Consider the following 19,966-nt stretch of genomic DNA (forward strand, 5'->3'; position numbering starts at 1 on the left):
TTTAATCATATCAATTCATGCATGTAAATAAACTCCAATGCTTCCAAAGCTGCAAATGCTCAGCTTTTGTCAACATTCTTGCAGCAATGAAGGCCAAAAGCTTCACTACACTACTGAGACTAGACAGTATAATTCCTCCAATGTAAACATGCACATTTCTTGCAATGAAAAACAACCAGACTTGCACAATTCTGCTTTCAAAATGTATGTTTTTTTTCCTCAAATGATTCATAATACAACATGTAAGGCGCATGGGTTTTGCCACAATGACGGTAAAACAAAATATGCACAAGGTAGAGTTGATGGATAAACAGATGGATTGTCAAATGGGTCAACAGACACATGAGGTCAGTGGGCCCTTGGGCCAGAGCCTGTTTGAAGTGAAGTGTTGGAAAGTCAATCAAACAACCTTAAAGAGGCACAAAATAACCACAGAGGGACACAAAAGACCAGAAAGTGATACTAACTGATAACAAAGAGACACAACACCATAAAAAAACATAAACCAACTACAAAGAGACAAAACAACTATGAAGAAATGTGAACCAACTACAAAGAGTCACACAACTGCAACTTTAGTCTGGATGTGCTGCTCTGTAGGAGAAGTGGGGAGGGGTCTTTTACATGTCTGTGCCCAGGGGCCCATCATCTCATAATCCGTCCATGGACGAACAACAGCGTTTGTTACAACACAGGCTGACAATGATAACCACATGATAAAGCCTCTTTGAAAAGCAATTTAATTCAGTTTTAAGCTTAATATTTCCCATGGGCTAGCTTGTGAGAAAGAAAAGTCTGACCATGGCTCATAGTTTAAACTGCCAATTAAACTATGGAGATGGGAAGAGATAGTAATGATTTATAACTCCAGAGACTTCTAGAAATGACAAAAAGTGACAAAAATAACAGACAGCAAACCAAAAATACAGCACCATGTAACACTACAAATGTTTGTGATGATATTATGGTGGTCGCATTACAGTACCTGTGGTGAATGGGCTCAATTATTGCTCATATTTTCTTAAACAAGTGCCTAGTGAAGCAGGCAGATGGCTATTACAGCTACTTTGGAATATAAAATGAGATGAGATGCTTTAAAATTGCTTCACTTCCAAGAAGACTGGAGTTAAAATTACGCAAAATGAATGTCAGCAAAATAATTACAAAAGCCAATATGCTTCCTTATGTAAACGCAATTTTCTTCTATAAATAATTTGTCTTTTACAGAACAGCATTATTCCATTTTGAAAGCTTATAGACCTTAGAAAAATATCCCTTTGGCATTTCTTTGTATTTGCATTGTTGCTGTATAACCATTGACAATGAAAAATAAGTGGCGGGCCATGCATATGCCTTTTATCAAATCCTTTGAAAAAGTATCAAAAGCCACTATATATATAAATATAAATATATACAAAACAGTCAATCCATCAAGCCTCCTTGATATGAATGCAAGTTTTTGACGTTTGTTTCTACAGAACTGAAATACATTTCTAGGGATATTCTCTTACAAGTCAAATTCAAATATGTATCACACCTCAGGCACTGAGACAGAACATTAGAAATGCATGGGATGCACTCCAAATGGGATTCTGTGACAAAGGAACAAAGATATGAGAGGTGGAAGCAAAGTGCTACAATAATTGTGTGTATTCTCTTTCTACAGATTTAGACAAAGAAAATTTAAAAGGAAAGAAAGAAAGAAAACAAAAGAGGCCAGAATTAATCAAGGAAGAAAATACAGATTGTGATTCTTGTCACCTCCCCTGGGTTGTTTGAAATTGTACAAAAGGAGTGAAACACAGTGAGAAAATAAGAGGCAGTAATATAGCAGTGAATTGGCATTCACAGAGAAAGGGAATGATGCAATAAAAATGTGCTGCTGGTGTGTCTTTGCAGGCCTCAGTTCCAGTGGGGCCCTTAGAAAGAAATTTTGGATTTTTGCTCAGAGCTACAGCAGAAAATCTGTGTGGGTAAATCTATACAACTCAACACTGGCCGCTCCTTTAGTTTATCAAATTCAATAACTTTGGGTCATGGTCTTTGGCTTTGTGTCTTTTCTGTAGTCTCTTTGCTTCAGTCCCCCCTGCCCCTCTCCCCCACTACCTCTAGCCCTCTACCAGGGGCCCTTGATAGGTGGGCCCTTGGGGCTGTATTCTACTTGATGGCTCATACAGTCTCCAGGATTACACCTGCCATCATTTCCCTTTGAACCAGTTGGTCCCGGAGGTCCTGGGATCCCAGGAACACCTTGCTGGCCAACAGGACCTGGAGGTCCCATCTTACCATAGCCAGGAGGTCCAGGGACACCTGGGAGAAGAAAGGAAATAAAAGGAATGTAATAATTGTTCCAGTATCCTTTTTTTTTACCTTTGGACATAACCAGGTTCCTCTGTATAGTCTTTATGCCAAGCTAAGATAATCAGCTGCTGGTTGTAGCTTCATATTTCCTGTAAAGATAGAACAGCAGTAACAATCATTAACTGTGAGCTAAAAGGCAAATAACCAACATGTTAAACTATTTCTTTGAGGATTTATCTTAATCACTGTAATACAACTTCTGTGAGTGTAGTGTTGCTATTTCACGCTAAAGCAGAAGATGAAGAACTTAAATGATTCGTAATATGGTAAGGAAATACACACTGAGAAAAAAGAATCTCTATATGATGTTATTATCGTGTCTGTTATCAGGGGAACATTAGGGAAACGTGAAAATCCTAATGTGATCATTTCATGCAAGTGTAGTTGCTTTTTCAACCAACACTATTTATCAATCCACATGAAATAAACTGCTCCATATAAAGCGAATACAGATACTAATTTGCTAATTTAGCAAATGCTATCTGAACTTTGTGATGATTAAAGGATCTTAGATGTTGATTTGGGTGATTACTAGCCTGGCAATTTTAATTAAGACAGCTTAAGAATGATGAAAAATTACTTTCATCATGCTGGCAATTTACCAATCAACAACAACACAAACTTCTTAAGTAATTAGCATCATTTGACTTGATACAATGTTAGCCAATGCTGCCAGCTAATGGTTTAGCATCAGGTGCAGCTTGCTTGCATGCACAAACCATTCTGAAAAAACAGGCAGATGATTGTTCCAGATGTAAGTGCATCAACAAAACGAGACCAAAGAGAAGATTTACTCCAACTGATTTTACAATTCACAAAAACTTTTTTGTTAATACTCAAGGAAATGCGCTACACATTAAACACAATGTACTCTCCAATGGCTCAAATCAAATGGCCATCACTGTACTACTTCATGAACCATGGACCAAGTGTGGTAAATTACCTGGTGCACCTGGAGGTCCTACATCTCCCATCTCCCCAATGCCCTTGTCTCCTTTTTCTCCTGGTGGTCCTCGTGGTCCTACAGAAAGTAAGTCACCCATTTTGACCACATGACAGTTCAACAGTTTACACTAAATTCACAATGACACTTGATGTCACTGTCATGATGCTAGGAGTGAAAGGTTCACCTGGGGGTCCTAGGCCTCCTGGCCGGCCTTGCCTGCCGATCTGTCCCGGGAGGCCAGGTGCACCCGGGGCGCCGGGATTACCTGGAGAGCCATCTTTCCCTGGGGGCCCAGGCCGACCTGGGGATGCCACCATCTCTACTGGCATCTGCATGCGAGACATGTAATAGGCCATTCTCTCTGAGGAGGGGAAACAGGCAATAACAAATGCAGTGGTAAGAGCTGAGGTGTCCCAGAGGAAAAATGAAAAAATGCTTTGAAAGAGAGATATACATCTGAAGAAAAAAAACATTGCTCTAGTGCTGAAATTGTGGCATTATGCACAAAAATAAACATTCACAAAACAATTCCAGAGATTAGCACGTCCTCACCATCGAAGATCTTGATGACCTGCTGGCGAATGAAGTTTTTGATTTCATCATAATTAACTACAGCCTGTGAGAGGATACAAGAAAAAAGAGAAAAACAAACCGGCAAACATTAATCAAAGCAGATAATTAAAAAATTCATTATTTACAAGAGCAGATGGAGCCAGTGAGCGCCTCTGGCCATTGCACTGATTGAGCTGATTAAAAACTTAAAAATAAAATAAAAATGAGGCTACCGAGCTACAAATGTAACTAAAAAGTATCTTACATCGTTTCCTGGCGACCCTGGAGGTCCAGGAAGTCCGGGGGGGCCTGACGAACCTGGGCTTCCCCTTTCCCCTCTGGGTCCGACTGGGCCAATCATTGGCTGTGCATCCTTGGAGAGGTAACCTCCACCACCAGGAGGCCCTGGTCTGCCTCTCTCCCCAGGAGGACCCCTTTGGCCTGGGGCCCCTGACTCACCCTGAAAGACAGACACTCACAAGGTAACGGTAGTGGATAAAAGGACTTCTACTGCTATGCTACTTCTTTCAGCGACTGGATAAAAAATGGATATTCATTCATCACATTCTTTAGTTTCTAGCGTTAAGACACTTATTACCACTGATTATACACATTTATCACTTCTTAAAGGGGCTATTTGTAAGTTTATTCGCCTGCTGAACATGATTTCTTGCCAGGAACAGATGGTGATGTCCACTTGCTAAGAGCTTCAGACATCATTATTTACAATACAAGAGGTTAGAATACGACCACTGAGCAGCACTACCTCTTCGAGACAGAGTGGATGTTACAGTGAGTTGCCGTGGGAAAGTAATGAGACTGGCTGGCTGGGCTGGGGCTAGCTGGTTAGCATGCTAACTTCATTAGAAGAAAAGAAGCGGTAGAACTAGAAGCAGTTGGAGACAGATCTTGGTGAGTAAAGGAATGAAGTTTGCTGAACTCGCAATGTTAATGTGACTTTTAATGCTAATGTTAGCTATGTAGGTATAGCAAAACCTACACATAGCTTCTTTAAAACTCAATATTATGCACTTTACTTATTATATTATTGATGCCATTTCATTTAGAAGATTTTTGCTTTCTTTCCAAGGGTCAGATAAGATGATTGATACCACTCTCATGCCTCTATGTTAAACATGAAGCCAAAGCCAGGAGATGGTTAAATTAGCAAATTTTGAGATGCTTATGAGCAAAAGAAAGCCCTTTAAGACAGCTATTGGCCACATCTATATCACTTTCCGCTCAACAGACAGCCCACCATTCAGGTTGTGTAAATACACCTCAAAAAAACCACCGGCGCTATATAAGCGACAGTGATTTATCGAGGACAAAGCAGCCCATAATGGACGTCTAATGTTTACACGTCTCCGACAGACAAGCGGCTTGTGAAATAGAGAGGAGGGAGAAGAATAGAGGAGTCCATTCTTGTCTTTTTCCTCTGTTCTCCTCTTCTGTGCAGCTAAAACCCTGACAATGCCATCCTGTCAGCGTGACAAATAGCCTCATCTAGCATCTCCCCTCATGCTTAATAGCATTATCCCAGAGGCAGAAGAATAACTTTATCACTATATCCACCTACAGTACCGTAAGCCTGTGTTTAAGGAGAGATCCAACAGGCTCTGTAGTCACAGAGGGCTAGCAGGCGGCTGTCTGCCAGTCTGGAGAGGGGTGAAGTGAGGTGAGGAGGAAAGAGGGAGTCGGTGGGAGGGTCGGAGGGTTAGTGAACTGATGACTGTGTTAAGTGAGGGTGCTGAACGGGCAGAAATGGAAGGAGCAAGCGTGTTCAGCACCGCAGTGCACTGACTGGAGTCTCTCTAGGCTAAAAGGGAGAGAAAAAGGGGACATCTCAACGCATTCAGACGGTCTATTGATGTAATGGATGGTTGACGCTCGGCTTGTCAGCACACAGACAGACAGACAGACACGCACACACACATAATGCACTGTACCATGCTGAGTCAACTCTTACCTTTTGACCTGGCTGCCCATTCTCCCCTGGTGGCCCTGCCGTTCCCTGTCAAAACAAAGAAAGACAATAGCCATCAAGGAATGAAATATACACATTACCACATCGATCTCTCTCCATTATCCTTTAATGGGGACAAACACCACACTCAGACATTACTCACATCTTTACCAGCAGCGCCATCACTGCCTGGCTCTCCCTAAAAGACGAAGTGAAAGCAGAAAAAAAGGGTTAGGTGAGATGTATTGGCATGCTAGCAGTTTGAATCATGTTCAATTATATCTACTTTGTTTTGGAGAGGACACATTTTGAAGCAGACACATGTTGAGAGGTACTAACCATGGGCCCCGGGTGTCCGGGTGGCCCTGGGGGTCCTACCATCCCAGGTGAACCCCTCTCACCAGCCTGGCCCTTATCTCCCTTTATACCCTGGAGAGTGACAGAAAAAAGGTTGAGAATTTAGATTCTCTTCTATTGTTTGCACATTTGGCGGCAGGACAGAATTTCAATTGTGTCTTTTTTCACCCTCTCTCTTACACACATACACATACACATCCTTGTACACCTATCTTTGTGGGGTCCTGTCATTGAAATAATGCATTCCCTAGCCCCTTAACCTCACCTTCACCACCACAACTCAATGCCTAACCCTGACCCAACTCTAGCCTTAACTCTAAAACGTCTTAACCCTCAAATAGCCATTTAAACTCTAGCATTTTGGTACCCACAAAGCTGTCAGACCCCACAAATATAGTGGGCTACTGTTTTTTTCAGATTTCACGAATATAGTAAAACTTTACTGCACATATACTTTTTTTTAAAGGCACATTAATCATAGCTTGTAAAGGTTTAAATTAAGATACTACATCCTTATCTTTAGTCATTCATTTTCCCTTTTTGAAGTATGTGCTCTTGTACTTATTTACAGTAATCATAATCAATGTTTGTGTTATTTGTCACCCCTAGCACTCACTTGTTTATTTATCTCTAACATTTTTGGCTGATTAAACAATCCATTTTCCTCCTCAAACAGTTAAAGACTCAATTAATCTAATTGAATTATCCAAAGCCTTGCTTTGCAGTACTTCTCTTACCAGTCCTGATGCACCAGGAGGACCTGGAGGTCCAGCTGGACCTGTAGAACCCTGATAGGGAAAGTAAACACACACTTGACTTAAGTTTAACACACTTACAAATACTTTAGAACAGATCAGACATGTATAAGGTTTTAAGGTTGAAAGGGCAGTGAACTTACAATGTGGCCGGGGGGTCCAGGTCGACCCTGAGCTCCAGGGGTACCGGGATCACCCTAGAAAGGTCACAAATTGACCTTTAGTGGTTGTCAGGGTTACACTGATTGTGATATATATATATAGTCTTGCCTTGGGCATGGATACGTACATACATCCAAATTGATAGAAGACAGAAATACTCACATCATGTCCTGGTCTGCCTGGAGGTCCAGGTGGACCTGAAGGTCCAGCCTCACCCTGAAAGGATGAGAAAGTAATGAAAAGATAATATGGGAACATGAAATACAAGCAGTAATAAAACCCAGACTTGTGTGAGGGCAGTTTTCATAATTATAATCTTGATAAAACAGCTTGTCTTGATGAACACGCAACAGACAGCAGCAGTAAGTAGACAAACAGAAAGACATAGTGTGGTGATAAAGCAATGAGTTGTTGGCTAACCTTCTGCCCAGGGAAGCCAACATGGCCAGTTTTCCCTTTGAATCCCTGAGGAGAGACATCAAAGAGCATGAGATTGGTACAGTATCAAAATTCACAAAGCTGAGGCTGCCAAAGAACAGGCAGACGTGTCTTTGAAATCCTGAACACCTGCTCTTGGGTAGAACACAAACTCAGATACAGGGAGCAGGGGAGAGAAATAAAAAAAGAAATGGAGGGATAGAGAGAGGCAGCTACTCATTCCTTTGTATGTATGTATGTTTGTATGTCCTCTGTGTGTGTGTGAATACTACCATCTCTGCCATGATGATATACAAGACAGAGATTTAAAAAGACCTTAGAATAACACAGGAGACTTACAAGTTTCAAATGGGATCACATCATCAGTGATACGAAATCAACAAGACTCAGTAGTGATAGCACAAACTAATGTAGTGTGACTGTAGTACTAGCTATAGTTAATGATAATTAGCATAGGATGCTGTTAAAAAATTAAAGATAAATATAGTAAATAAAGTAAAAATATTACTAAATGGTCAAGAATTAAGACGATAACAGCTGTCTTGAGACTTTTCTATACATATGCAAGGCACCATATTCAAGGCACAAACAATTGACCCACCAATCCATTTCTCCATACAGAGCTTTAGACAGGCTTTCAGTGACAAAGGTTTAGTCATGCAGTCCGATTTGCATACTACTTTGCTGTTTGTGAATCTGAAGGTGAGCCAGGGCAGTGCAATTCTAATGCATTATATAAAAAGTATGCCTACCAGCCTCTGTCTACCAAAACGAGCTACTGTATGTGAAAAATAATGAGGGCCTTCCTGATGTAAATGCTTGGATGAACATAACATTTACATTTATCTCTCAAGGATTCTATGTTTTAACAAGAGTTTAAGTCTGCAATCTTGCTAGCAGCTTTGTGAGACTACACTAAGGCGCTGAGCTTAATGCTAATACATCTTAGTTTTTAATGAGGGCTAAACACAAACTACAGTTGAATATGATGGAAATCTAATTAGTTGTAGGTATTAAGCAACAAACCAGTTTTAGACAAATTAAAAATGTAATCTGATGATAATGCTGGATGAAATGTGGATCAGCAAGTTATAATTCATCCTGAAGGGAATATGAATGCCTGTACCAAATTTTGTGCCAATCCATCAAGCAATTTCATTGAGTAATCTTTGACCTGCTGAAGTCACTGAAGGAAAAGTCTGGGGATCACCCAAGTGATTACGACTCATCCTCTTGGGACCGTGGATATCTATACCAAATGTCATGGCAATTCATTCAATAGTTGTTGAGACATTTCACAAAATACCAAAAATCTCAACCTCATGACTGCGCCAGAGAAAATGTCAGGGGACCATCAAAGTAATCAGCCTTACCCTTACGACAAAAAAGAGTTTATTTAAGTGTGCTATTAGTAAACGTCTTTTAAACTACAAAATAATTAAGTATGCTTCTAGTTTACATTTTATGTATACAAAACAAAATGAAACTTAAGTATACTTGTCTTATACAGGCAAGTCTTAATCTTGGATGGAAAAATATAATTAGGTGTTCTTGCCTTATACAGAAAGTTTAAGTATACTTGGCTTGTAGTTGTGCTTTCTCTCTCAAGTAGCCTATTGAATACCTATTTCACACATACTGGCCTATTTGAGGTTGTACTCCAGTGTATCTTTAACACACTATCTTGTAAACTTACATGTTCATATTTCTAGTAAGAAAGCTGTCAGCTTTGAGATGGAATAGTGTTGAGTACATGAGCGGAACTGAACCTGATCTTTTATGTTCACAGTGTTTTTAACCCCCACAGAAAACGGGATGATATTTGTCTGATTTTACTGACAGTTCTTCCAAAGTGTGAGTATTTTAACAGACTTGATTCATACTGGCTGCTATTGTAGCCTATTACTATACAAATGATCTCTCTGGCTCTCTTTGATATATAGATAGAAAAACATCTCTCAGTTATCTCTCTCTCAATGTATACTACAATTACACTTACAGTAAACTTAAAAGTATACTTTTATAAACTAATAAGCATAACAGTATTGAAATCATACACTTAAAAGTATACCACTAGTACATTTATATTCGTATTCTTACAACATAAAGTATACTTGGGACATATATTTGAATTTCACTTGGGTTTACTTACTAAAATTCATTTGAAGTATACTTCTTTTTTGTAAGAGTAATCCTCTGGGGATCATGACGGTACAGAATTTTTCACCAAACTACTTTGTAGCTATTAACATATTTTACAGTATAAGTGAAACCTCCTGGTGATACTAGAGGAAGTAGGGGGATCAGAAGGATACATCCTCCGGGACCGTGAATATGGTCCTTCAGTATACTATATATGACTGAAGGACCAGATTTATTAACTCATTTTATGCAACTGAGTGAGTGTGAAGATCTATATGAGATTGAGATTACAAAAGTAACCAAACTGAAAAGAGATTGGCAATTATTCACACAAACATGTATAATTTCATACATTGTGTTGAGAGTTGATTTGGATACTATTTCGTGTTCAGCACAGTATTTTTTCTGCCTAATTCATGTTTTTTTTCTGCAAATCAGGTCATGTAGATGTTAGAGGTGAAACTCACTGGGATTCCTCTTGGTCCTGCAGGGCCTGGAGGGCCTTGCTCTCCCTAACAACAAAAAATAGCCAGCGTCAAAGGTCAACTATTACATTTTTCAGTATACTCACGATAGCTGTACTGCCTTGTGTGTTTGGGTATTCTGCATGTGTGTGGGCATGCCACCCATGCGCATGTGTTTGTGACTTACCCGCAACCCTGGTTTACCATCTTTCCCATCCATTCCTTCAATGCCAGGGGGGCCCTTTTTCGATGCAAAAACAGACAACTGCAGATGAGGATTCTGAACAGTATGGAGCCAACAAATATATTAAAACTTGGATAATATACAGGGATATCATATGTACCATCAATCCTGGGGAGCCTGGTGAGCCTGGAGGTCCAGTTGGTCCCTGAGACCCTTGAGCACCATCGTTGCCCTTTGAAAGTAGGTATTTTCAGTACAGTGAATGATCATTTTGTATGCAGTGAAAACCAGAAATGGCTAAAGGAATGTTTTGTACTCACTTTTTCACCTTTGAGTCCAGGGAGCCCTTCCCTTCCACTTTTGCCAGAGGGACCTGGTGGACCCTAAAATACACACAATTATATGCAAAGTCCCCTGCACATGTTCCAAAAAGTGAAACAGAGAAGCTAAATTTACATACAGGTGGTCCTGGGAAGCCTGGTTGTCCTTGGAAACCCTTGAAATAAAAGAAGTAACATGTAACTTTGTATAATTTGTCTCAAATAGCCACATTTTTGTACCATGTGTTTGTACAAAGTGTGTTATGCATACCGGTTCCCCTTTTTCACCTGGAGGCCCTGCTGGTCCTGTGTCTCCTTTACTGCCCTGCACGCACAGATTGGATCAAATTATGAAGCAGTTATTAAAATATGTTGTGATACATGAAGAAGCCAGACTCTAAATATTGCTGAGCAGAATTTATGATGACAAACTGACCGGTAAGCCAGCCTGTCCTTGATACCCAGGGTTACCAGGAGGACCCTGAAGAGGGGAAGGAAATGTCAACCAGTAATATACAACACAAACTGTAGATTTATTGTGTATTACATAACAGTGCTGGTGTAGTGGCTTACTGATTCTCCCTTCTGACCAGCGCCTCCGGGGCTCCCACGTTCACCCTTTAGTCCCTGACAAATAAAAAAGGCAGTGAATCAGTGTCAGCTCACATTTCATTGTAGCCGTCTATCCATCCATTAAAGCTGTAAGTTTGTTGTCAATCCCATAGTTATAATGAGGCGTCAAGACTGACTTACGGGCAGCCCAGGTGGTCCCATGGATCCTGGGTAGCCAGGCGTCCCCGGAGGGCCCTGAGGTAAAGATCACACAATCAATCAAACAGGGAAAGCAATTATTTTTTTTCTACGTTATAATATCAAGGAAAATGATTGGCAGATAGTTACCTGCTCGCCCTTCATTCCTGTGAGGCCAGGTGACCCTCGCTCACCCTGCTGACCCTGAGAATGGCGGGAGTGAGGCATGATTAGAAAATGAAGGACTGGATGTGATATGTATGTCAGGAAGAGAGGTAGAAATGAACCAAGGACAAGGCAAGTCAATATCAAAGAGGGGAAACAGCTAACTGGCTCGGATCATCTCCCTTGGGGGAATGCCTACATTTGATTTTGTCCCTTTGTTCTACACCTCTATGGGGCATCAGGATGGTGATTTATCTCTGTGATGGAGGCTGAACGCTGCACTGCCTTCTCACTCCAATTTGTTTCAATTTAAAAAAAAAAAAAGGGATACTGGTTTTTCAAAATGCTGCTTCCCCTTCCTTCCTTCATTCCACTGCAGATTGCAGGTGCAAGTCTTAACAAAGCTGCAGATTTGATTGAGTAATTGATCTCTCTGCTCTCAAACAAAAAATAAACAAAGAAAAACAAGGGATGTATCGGTGTAACTCAGCAACAAAATGCTGGCTTTACTCTGCATATGGTTTCCTCACAATGATCCCAAGGTATATTGAAAATCTATATTTCACAGTATATTAATTTGACGTAAATATTAATATGCATGTGCGAGTGTGGTCTGTTGCCTAGCAACACTGGCTGCAAGCGGAAGACAGATAAGAGCTGGAGGAAAAGAAGGGAGAAAAGTTTTAATAAATGAGAAAATAAAAGAATGTCAGAGGAAACTGAAGATACTCTAATTATAACTATTGTTATTATTTTGAAATGTGGGAGCTGCTAAAAATAAGCTGTTTGGCTCAGTGTTTATTAATGCGAATTGTCCCTTTAAAATGAATAAATGAACGGCACTTCAATAACCAGTAAGGATATCACTGTGAGATACAAGATTTAGTAGTAACACTCCTTCTACTAGAGAGTGATTACTGAGGGCTGTAATTTAGTGAAACTAATTACTAATTGATCATACTAATTAGTAGCTGATCATTGTTAGTAACTTCACACTACTGAATATGAGGAATATATTGAGCAGTGGGGGTCACACTGCTCTCTCTCACACACAAACAGCACAAACAGACACACTTCTGCACCCAGCAGAAGCTAATGCCTGTTACAAAGCGCTACTAGTCTGCAAATGGATTCCATGCAGCGCTCACACAGCTCATTCATTTAGCTTCTCTATTCTCCTAAAACAATAAATCTGTACAGGGAGGAGGAGAGAGAGAGAGGGAGAGAGCGGGGAGGGCTCTGTCTGCACAGCAGTCCTGCTCTCCATCACTTAGACGAGGGAGTAATTGAACAACTGGAGAAAGAGACAACCAAATCATTTCCTCATCTGAAATAACTTTCATTAAAGAGTCACAGAGAGAGGCAGGGAGGATGGAGAGATGGCGGGGGGCAGGCTCAAGGGCTGTTTGATTCAAAAGTGAGATCATCTGCATTTGAGACGAAAAGCCAAAAAGTAAGAGGAGGGCAGATAAGTTGAAGAGTAAAAGTAGTGATGTAAAGTAACCGAGTACAATTACTCAAGTACTCTACTTATGTACAATTTTGTAGTACATTTTATGTTACTTTATATTTCCACTACATTCATTGACAGTGAGTTGTTTCGAGTGACCAAAGAAACATTTTCCCTCTAAACATGTGAGATGGTTCCATAGAGACAGTTTGAAGTCTATAGGGGTCAAATTATCTAATGTTTTACAATAAAGCAAAATTCTAGAATAGCCAAAAAAAGAAAGAAAAAAAAGAATACGAGCTGGTGTAGTAGAGCTTTGTTTTTTCTTCTTTCTTCTGCCAAATATGTCATCTTATGACCATTTATCTTGTGAGCCCTTGGAGGTTGGAAATGGCTGGACCTAAGTACCTAACTGTGTAAAAATGGTTAAAAGTAACTTTGAGCTACAACAGTAAAATGCTACTTACAAATTCACGCATCAATAATAACAATTAAATGTCACATATAATTATATATTAGTTACAGAAACAACACTATGCAATACTTAAATACTTCTACTTAAGTTGAATTTTGAACAAAGGACTTGTCACACTAACACATTAGTACTAAGAAAAGGCTCACAGCACGCCTTCCATTTCTGATGAGGAGAAGAAAAAATTAGGTTGAATGTGTGAATGAAACTTACAGGTAAACCAGATGGGCCCTGAGGACCAGGGAAACCAGGAGGTCCCTGTGGAGAAAAACAGTGAAAGGAACACTTTAAAAAACACCTGAGACAAGATGAACAAACAAACAAAAAATCAATTTACACCTCTAGTTAAAGCAGGTTTCAGCTTGCTCCAGTTACTTGAATACTGCACCAGGCATCACAGGAAAACTTGTATGTGTTGGTGTAAATCAGTATTGAAAAGATGAGTCTGTCGTATGACATTTTCACTGAGACCAGTAGGGGGCTCTGTCAATTCACAGAGAGTGACAAACTCAAACTCCTCTCAAGTAACTTCATATCTAAAACTTTGAGAGACAAAAACCCAGCGGTGCTGTAATGAAATTTAATCTTTTCATGATTACAACTGCACTTCATACTGTAGTTCTCAAACATTTTTTGTAGATGTACAATTATCAAGTAATTAAGTAAGTTAGAAAAAGATGTCAAGTACTGGAAAACTTCACTTAAAATCTGCAAATGTAAGCAAATCCACGCAATAAATGAGAATTTCAGAATAAGTGTCCACATTACAGCTGTCTAGTCTCACCATTACCAGGCAAATATGTCTCCTCAGGAAAACCATGGCCAAATATTCTGGCTTCTCTGCTGTAAATAGGCCCCACTGGAGTTAAAGTTTAGCTGTTTGACAATCTGCATTTTAATTAAAGTCTTACCATGCTTCCTGGTATTCCAGCTTGGCCTCTCTCTCCTGGTGTACCCTGTAGTTAAGATGCAGGAAAAAATGAAGTCTGCATAGTTGTTTGGATATGCACACTTGCACAAAGGCAAACACACATACATGCTCATAACAAATTAAAAGTATGTGCTTGAAAAAGCACAGAGACAGACTCACTGGCTCTCCTTTGATTCCCGGTGATCCAGGCATTCCTGGAAGTCCAGGAGCTCCTGTGCAGGATCGGTCATCCTGTGAGACAAAAGAATAAAAATACCAGGGAATGTGGTACGTGGTCTGTACTGTATGTGTTTGTGCCCATGTCTACAAAATTATGACAATGATCTCAGCTGACCACTGCCTGTGTCGCCTGCTCCCTCTGCAGTCTCTCCAAACACTGCAAAGCAGACAAGAGAAGAAGTTATCAGAGTAATGCTTCACTGCTGGCACTGTATTATGTCAGGCTGACTACTCACATCAAGCCATGCAAACTCAAATACAATGCAAAATGAGGGATCGTCATTGTGCATTCATCAAAGCACAACAACCAACGCAGTGACGTTTCATATGATTCTGGATTTGGAGAATCATATAGTGAAGCAGAGAATATTTTGACAAGAAACTCCCAGGCCCCTCCAAATCTCACCCTGTCACAGCTGTCCAAGGGGGTTACACCAGGCTTGCCCTGATCTCCTTTTTCACCCTTGGCACCAGCCATACCTGGCACCCCTGGCAACCCTTGGGAACAGCCCCCATCACAGTCTTCCTGTGTTATAGACACACAAGCTGAACAGTTTTCATCCCAAAAACTGGCAAAGCAAAAGGAGAGTCACTGAATATAAACCCCATTCCCCACAATGCATCATTTTACTGACAAACTTACATCACCGTCTACTCCAGTGGAGTCTTGAGGAAGCTGGTTTGGCACAGTGGAATACTACAAAAAGGGGGCAGGGACATGGAAATTCAATTATTATTCATTAAAGAACTTTCTGATTATCAGTAAGACAATAATTAAGGGAAACCCATATTATCAAAATCAGCACGTCTTTCATATTCGACAAACCCAAACAAATTTTCCCAATGTATTGCAGTGAAGTAATAATTCTAAAAAATACTGTAAATTCAGACTAAATAAAGAGTCTGTACTTCTTCCCACTACTTACAGTAGTCTCAAGCACATGACTCTTTTGCCATACTGTACAATTACAAGGAATTTTGTGGTACAAACCCTGGTCTGCATTTCTGATCACATTTCTTCTAACAATCAAATGTTATAATTTCTTGTTCCATACCATCACTGCACTCTATAAAACCCTCTGTTTATTACACAGCAGAGTTACACTGTACAATAAGCTGTTTCAGTGTCAGAGATTATATTGCTTTTTATGTTTTATAGCCAGCAAAAAGCAGTATCCTGTATGGAAACCATGTAACCATGGAAAGTCAACAGTTCAGAAAAAAACAGTAACAATAGAAAGAAAAAAAAAAACCCTCATCATCAATTTCTACTAATTGCCTGTGAAGCTATTTAAACATATACTGGGAATGAAATAAAAGAGACACAACACCACAATGGAGTTACTCCACCTACAGTAAGTTCTGAGGTAAAACCGCTTGCTCCACATGCCCAATCACATTTACTGTGAAAGGCGGTCTGCTCCCTATCAAAGGAGTGGGACCCTTTCCACTGAGAGAGTCTGTCAATAGCACCTGGCCTGGTTTCAAAGTCATTACAAACCCATTTGACATTGTTCAAACTGGAGCCATTAGCTCGAAAGGCTATTTTATGCTGCCTGCTATTGGCTGTTAGACGGGCTTAGAGCAAGGCCTTGTGCATTAATAGACTTGCTCGAAAGAGGGTTCTCTGTAATTATATGTCACTGTGCAACATTCACGTCTGCCATTCTCTAGAGGGATCTGCAAATTGCTAACTTTATGATTTTTCTGAGCAACATTCTGCTATGTTTCACAGACAAAGCAGTTTTTCAGGGTCCTTAGAGCTATGCTGCTACTTTGAGTGACATAATGCCTGTAGAACCATGAAAGAAAAAGAGGCATTGATGGGTTTATCTACAAACACTGAGGTTGAACCAGGTCTGGAATGTGTGTGCAAGTGAGTGTGTGGAGAGCAGAGGGCGCCAACTTTTCCACTGTAGTCCAACTTCTTTAGCAATTCAGCAATAGGTCAGGGCTTCCACTACGACTCAGACAAATTCCAGGGCATCTCTTCCTTCCACCTATGATGCATGCACTCTTCCATTGAATTTTCAGTACCCCACCCCACCATTAAGGTGAAGTTCCCCTTGAGAGCTGGCTAGAGATCAGCATTGATGTTCCCTTGATGAAATTTAAGCCATCATCAGACTTGAAAGAAACAAAACTGACACCCTATACAGTCAGAGTGCACAGGTAACTTCACCACACTCACCACACCTCATTTCCCCACTTTGATGTTGTCCTTGCACATACAATTGCTGAGCTAACTTCACAGGAACACACAAGACCCCCTGAGGTTTAAAACTGAGGCTCTGAGGCCAGATCCACAACAGGCTACAACTTTGAATATACATATGTAGTTTTTCCGGCGCTCCTGCATGTTTCATGTTATACATCTCAGTCATTATGAAATATGCAGGCATTTGCACAAGCCTTATGTCCTCTCCCACAGTTATCCATAAATAGATACCAACATATACCTTTTTAATGTTGTGTGACATAAACCAAACTTACTCTGTCCTTGGTCTCACATCAGCAGCATCCTTTAACAGCATGAAAGCAGCACTTGTGCTCAATATGTATGATTTAACAGGGGTATATCTTATTCTTATTTTATGTATGCAAAACAGTAATGATATAATAAAACCAAATTCTTCAGAAAAACGTATTAGCACATAACACAATGATAATTGTTATTAAATAGAATTATGTTTAGAGTTATGGAGAACATTTTTCTGACAAATTGTGTTACAAATCATACCCTTGTATTACTTAATTTCTTCCCTTAAATGAATAATTTCTGACCTCAGAGTTTTCAAATCAAGTAAGGTACACATGGAAGAACAAGATCTTCTTTTTTCTAGAAATACCAGCTCCTGACACATGCATTCACTTTGTGCTTTGGCATCATTTATACATGAGGCCCCAGATCTCCAGTCAGTAGATAAGAGCCGCCTCTCCTCCTTTTTTTTTTCTCTAATTTTACTTACGACGTATCCAGGCAAACCCGGTTTCCCCGGTATCCCGTCGTTTCCGGGGATACCCTGAAAGAAGGAACTGAGGTTGAACTTTCTCTTGCCAATCGAGGGCTAGCCACTCCCATCTCCACCAATGCTCAAGGGCAGGGTCAAAGGGACAGTGTCAAAATGGTCTAACCTGTTCCTTCTCCTGCCAAATCGGCTTGTATTTAGAAATGTGAATTAAAAAATCCAATATATTTGCATTAAATACTATTTTGCATTTAGCTCATTATTACAAATGCCCCCCTGTCAAAGACATGACCTCTTCCAGTTACCATCACCATGTCCAATTTCATTCTTACACCTCTGACTCCTGTGGCACAGCACTTTATTTGAAGGTCTGCTTGAATTACAAATGTGTACTTTGGATCGTTCTTATTTTTTTAAGGGTTTTTTTTTATTTTCAAAGTTAAAACCAGACCTCCAAATAACTGTTCATGTCTTGACAGACAGACGAAGCTTGCTCAGTTGCTTCCCACGTTGGTTAAAGCTTGAAGCACCATATCAGTTAGTGTATTTTTCATTTGATTCTAATTATCTTCGCCTCTTTGCACACATACTTTATATAATGTCAGTCCATCTCCTACATGCATATCATGGACCTTTGAGGATGCAAAGCATGTCAAAGCCTTATCGATATACCCCAGATGCCCAAGCTGAAAGCCTGTATCATATATCACTAGCTTGTTCAATTCAGGCTGTTGCAGCCGCTGAATTGAACTGAGGAGAGACTCCGACCCACGCCATCCTACTGCCCTGTTTCTTTTACCTGGGGTCCTTGGATTCCAATAACACCCTGGGGCCCAGGTGGGCCAGGGGGCCCAGGAGGTCCTGGTGGGCCCTGAAATAATACAAAGGCGCAACCACAAATGGCATCACACATTCATAGTCAAACACAAATACAGATTTCTATATTTTTTTAAAACAAACTTTGCAAGGTAAGAAGAAAAATAAAGCTTTCAGGTAAAGCCCAAGTTATCAGACAGGACTGTGGGCTAACAGATCAGACCTGAGGCCCAGGCTGCCACACGTTTACTGGAGTTCCTGGAGCTCCCTGGAAGGCAAAAGTAGTCAAAATCAGAGCAGCACTGATGCTCGCACAAGCAAAAATACAGATATACAGAAAATACAAAAATATATAACATGTATAATGTCAAAACACAGAAAGGTGCAAAGGGGAAATAACCACGCATGAACCAAGGTTTTTCTCAATGTCCCCTAGGGAGTTAATAAACCCTGTGAGTGTGTTTAAAAAATCAATGTGTATTCAAACCTCAGCTGTGAGGCAACCGTTCTCTAGATTAAACTAACTGCATGTCATGTGGGTTTTTTCCCAGTGTGTATATGTGCAAACATGTACTCACAGGTCCGCCTATGCCCGTGTGCACTGGCATAATGCAGTTGCACTCTCCAGGTTCTCCCTGAAATATACATCAAAGAGAAGCCATTAAAAAAAAAAAAAGGGAAAAAGTGAAACGCTGCACAATTTTAAGCAAAGGCTGCAAAGCATCTGAGTCCTCTCATTCAACATTAAAACTACTCCTGGTACTGTAAGAAAGCTTTTAGCTTTCAGGACTCCTTTGTTCGGATTTTGCAAAATCCTGAATGTTATCCATCAAAAAGCCACTCATGACTGCAGGGAATGGAAAGCTGTGAACGTCTTGTGAATGCACTTTATAAACATAAAGTGTTGCATTAAGTGAAACTGTCCGTAAAACCTTAATGTAGTACAAGAAATCAATGAATGTATGGTGCTATCATGCATAAAAGGTGTAATTCACCTAAAATCAATAACAAGAGGGGCCCACATGTCACTACTTTCCTCTAACATCTAAGTCAGGTTTTTACAGTATATATGAACTCTCCCAGAATAGCTACAGCTCTGAAGACTCTCTACATGTTGCCTCTTTTGCTCATTCTCTCTTAGTTTTCTCAACTTTTTTCCTCTTTCTTTAACTTTATTCTTCCTTTATAACTTAGCCTTCACAAAGGCTCCTGTCCCATATCTTACACCCCTCCCGACCCTCAAGCAGTGCCTCCACCACTTCTTCATCTCTCCCACCCTCTCAGTGACAGTCTGGACTGGTGGCTCTGATGAATGCGGTAATTAATAGTCACACACACTCTCTCTTAAGGCCCCGAAACTCCTCTTGTCTGCCAGCAACAGTACACTTGTCACCTCTGTTGCTACTCTATCCGTGCCCTGAGGCCGGTGTGTGCATCTGTGTGCCAGCATATGTGCGTGTGTGTGTGTGTGTGTGTGTGTGTGTGTGTGTGTGTGTGTGTGTGTGTGTGTGTGTGTGTGAGCGTGTGAGGCGAAAGAGGGGGAGGGG

General features: G+C 40.4%; 1 protein-coding gene across 3 annotated transcripts in view; it reads right to left on the minus strand.

Annotated features, from left to right (window-relative positions):
- Positions 1-724: 724 nt before the first annotated feature.
- col16a1 (collagen, type XVI, alpha 1) overlaps positions 725-19,966 on the minus strand; it is a 65,386-nt gene continuing 46,144 nt past the window's right edge. For 2 of the 3 annotated variants that reach the window (XM_018671478.2, XM_018671477.2), the window contains 32 exons: positions 18,998-19,054; positions 18,643-18,687; positions 18,403-18,474; positions 17,604-17,657; positions 15,278-15,331; positions 15,041-15,160; positions 14,750-14,791; positions 14,575-14,646; positions 14,396-14,440; positions 13,698-13,742; positions 11,548-11,601; positions 11,401-11,454; positions 11,221-11,274; positions 11,084-11,128; positions 10,919-10,972; positions 10,788-10,823; positions 10,648-10,710; positions 10,488-10,559; positions 10,331-10,384; positions 10,147-10,191; positions 7,520-7,564; positions 7,262-7,315; positions 7,081-7,134; positions 6,920-6,970; positions 6,165-6,254; positions 5,989-6,024; positions 5,829-5,873; positions 4,125-4,319; positions 3,860-3,923; positions 3,492-3,668; positions 3,305-3,382; positions 725-2,310 (listed from right to left, as the gene is read on the minus strand). In XM_018671478.2, the coding sequence (XP_018526994.1) occupies positions 2,117-2,310; positions 3,305-3,382; positions 3,492-3,668; positions 3,860-3,923; positions 4,125-4,319; positions 5,829-5,873; positions 5,989-6,024; positions 6,165-6,254; positions 6,920-6,970; positions 7,081-7,134; positions 7,262-7,315; positions 7,520-7,564; positions 10,147-10,191; positions 10,331-10,384; positions 10,488-10,559; positions 10,648-10,710; positions 10,788-10,823; positions 10,919-10,972; positions 11,084-11,128; positions 11,221-11,274; positions 11,401-11,454; positions 11,548-11,601; positions 13,698-13,742; positions 14,396-14,440; positions 14,575-14,646; positions 14,750-14,791; positions 15,041-15,160; positions 15,278-15,331; positions 17,604-17,657; positions 18,403-18,474; positions 18,643-18,687; positions 18,998-19,054 (2,220 nt within the window). In that variant the 3' untranslated portion in view covers positions 725-2,116. The remainder of the gene's footprint in view (positions 2,311-3,304; positions 3,383-3,491; positions 3,669-3,859; positions 3,924-4,124; positions 4,320-5,828; positions 5,874-5,988; positions 6,025-6,164; positions 6,255-6,919; positions 6,971-7,080; positions 7,135-7,261; positions 7,316-7,519; positions 7,565-10,146; positions 10,192-10,330; positions 10,385-10,487; positions 10,560-10,647; positions 10,711-10,787; positions 10,824-10,918; positions 10,973-11,083; positions 11,129-11,220; positions 11,275-11,400; positions 11,455-11,547; positions 11,602-13,697; positions 13,743-14,395; positions 14,441-14,574; positions 14,647-14,749; positions 14,792-15,040; positions 15,161-15,277; positions 15,332-17,603; positions 17,658-18,402; positions 18,475-18,642; positions 18,688-18,997; positions 19,055-19,966) is intronic. The other variant, XM_018671479.2, reaches the window with a different exon arrangement.

The sequence above is a fragment of the Lates calcarifer genome, linkage group LG3 (genome assembly GCF_001640805.2).
Source record: "Lates calcarifer isolate ASB-BC8 linkage group LG3, TLL_Latcal_v3, whole genome shotgun sequence".
Classification (NCBI taxonomy): Eukaryota; Metazoa; Chordata; class Actinopteri; family Centropomidae; genus Lates; species Lates calcarifer.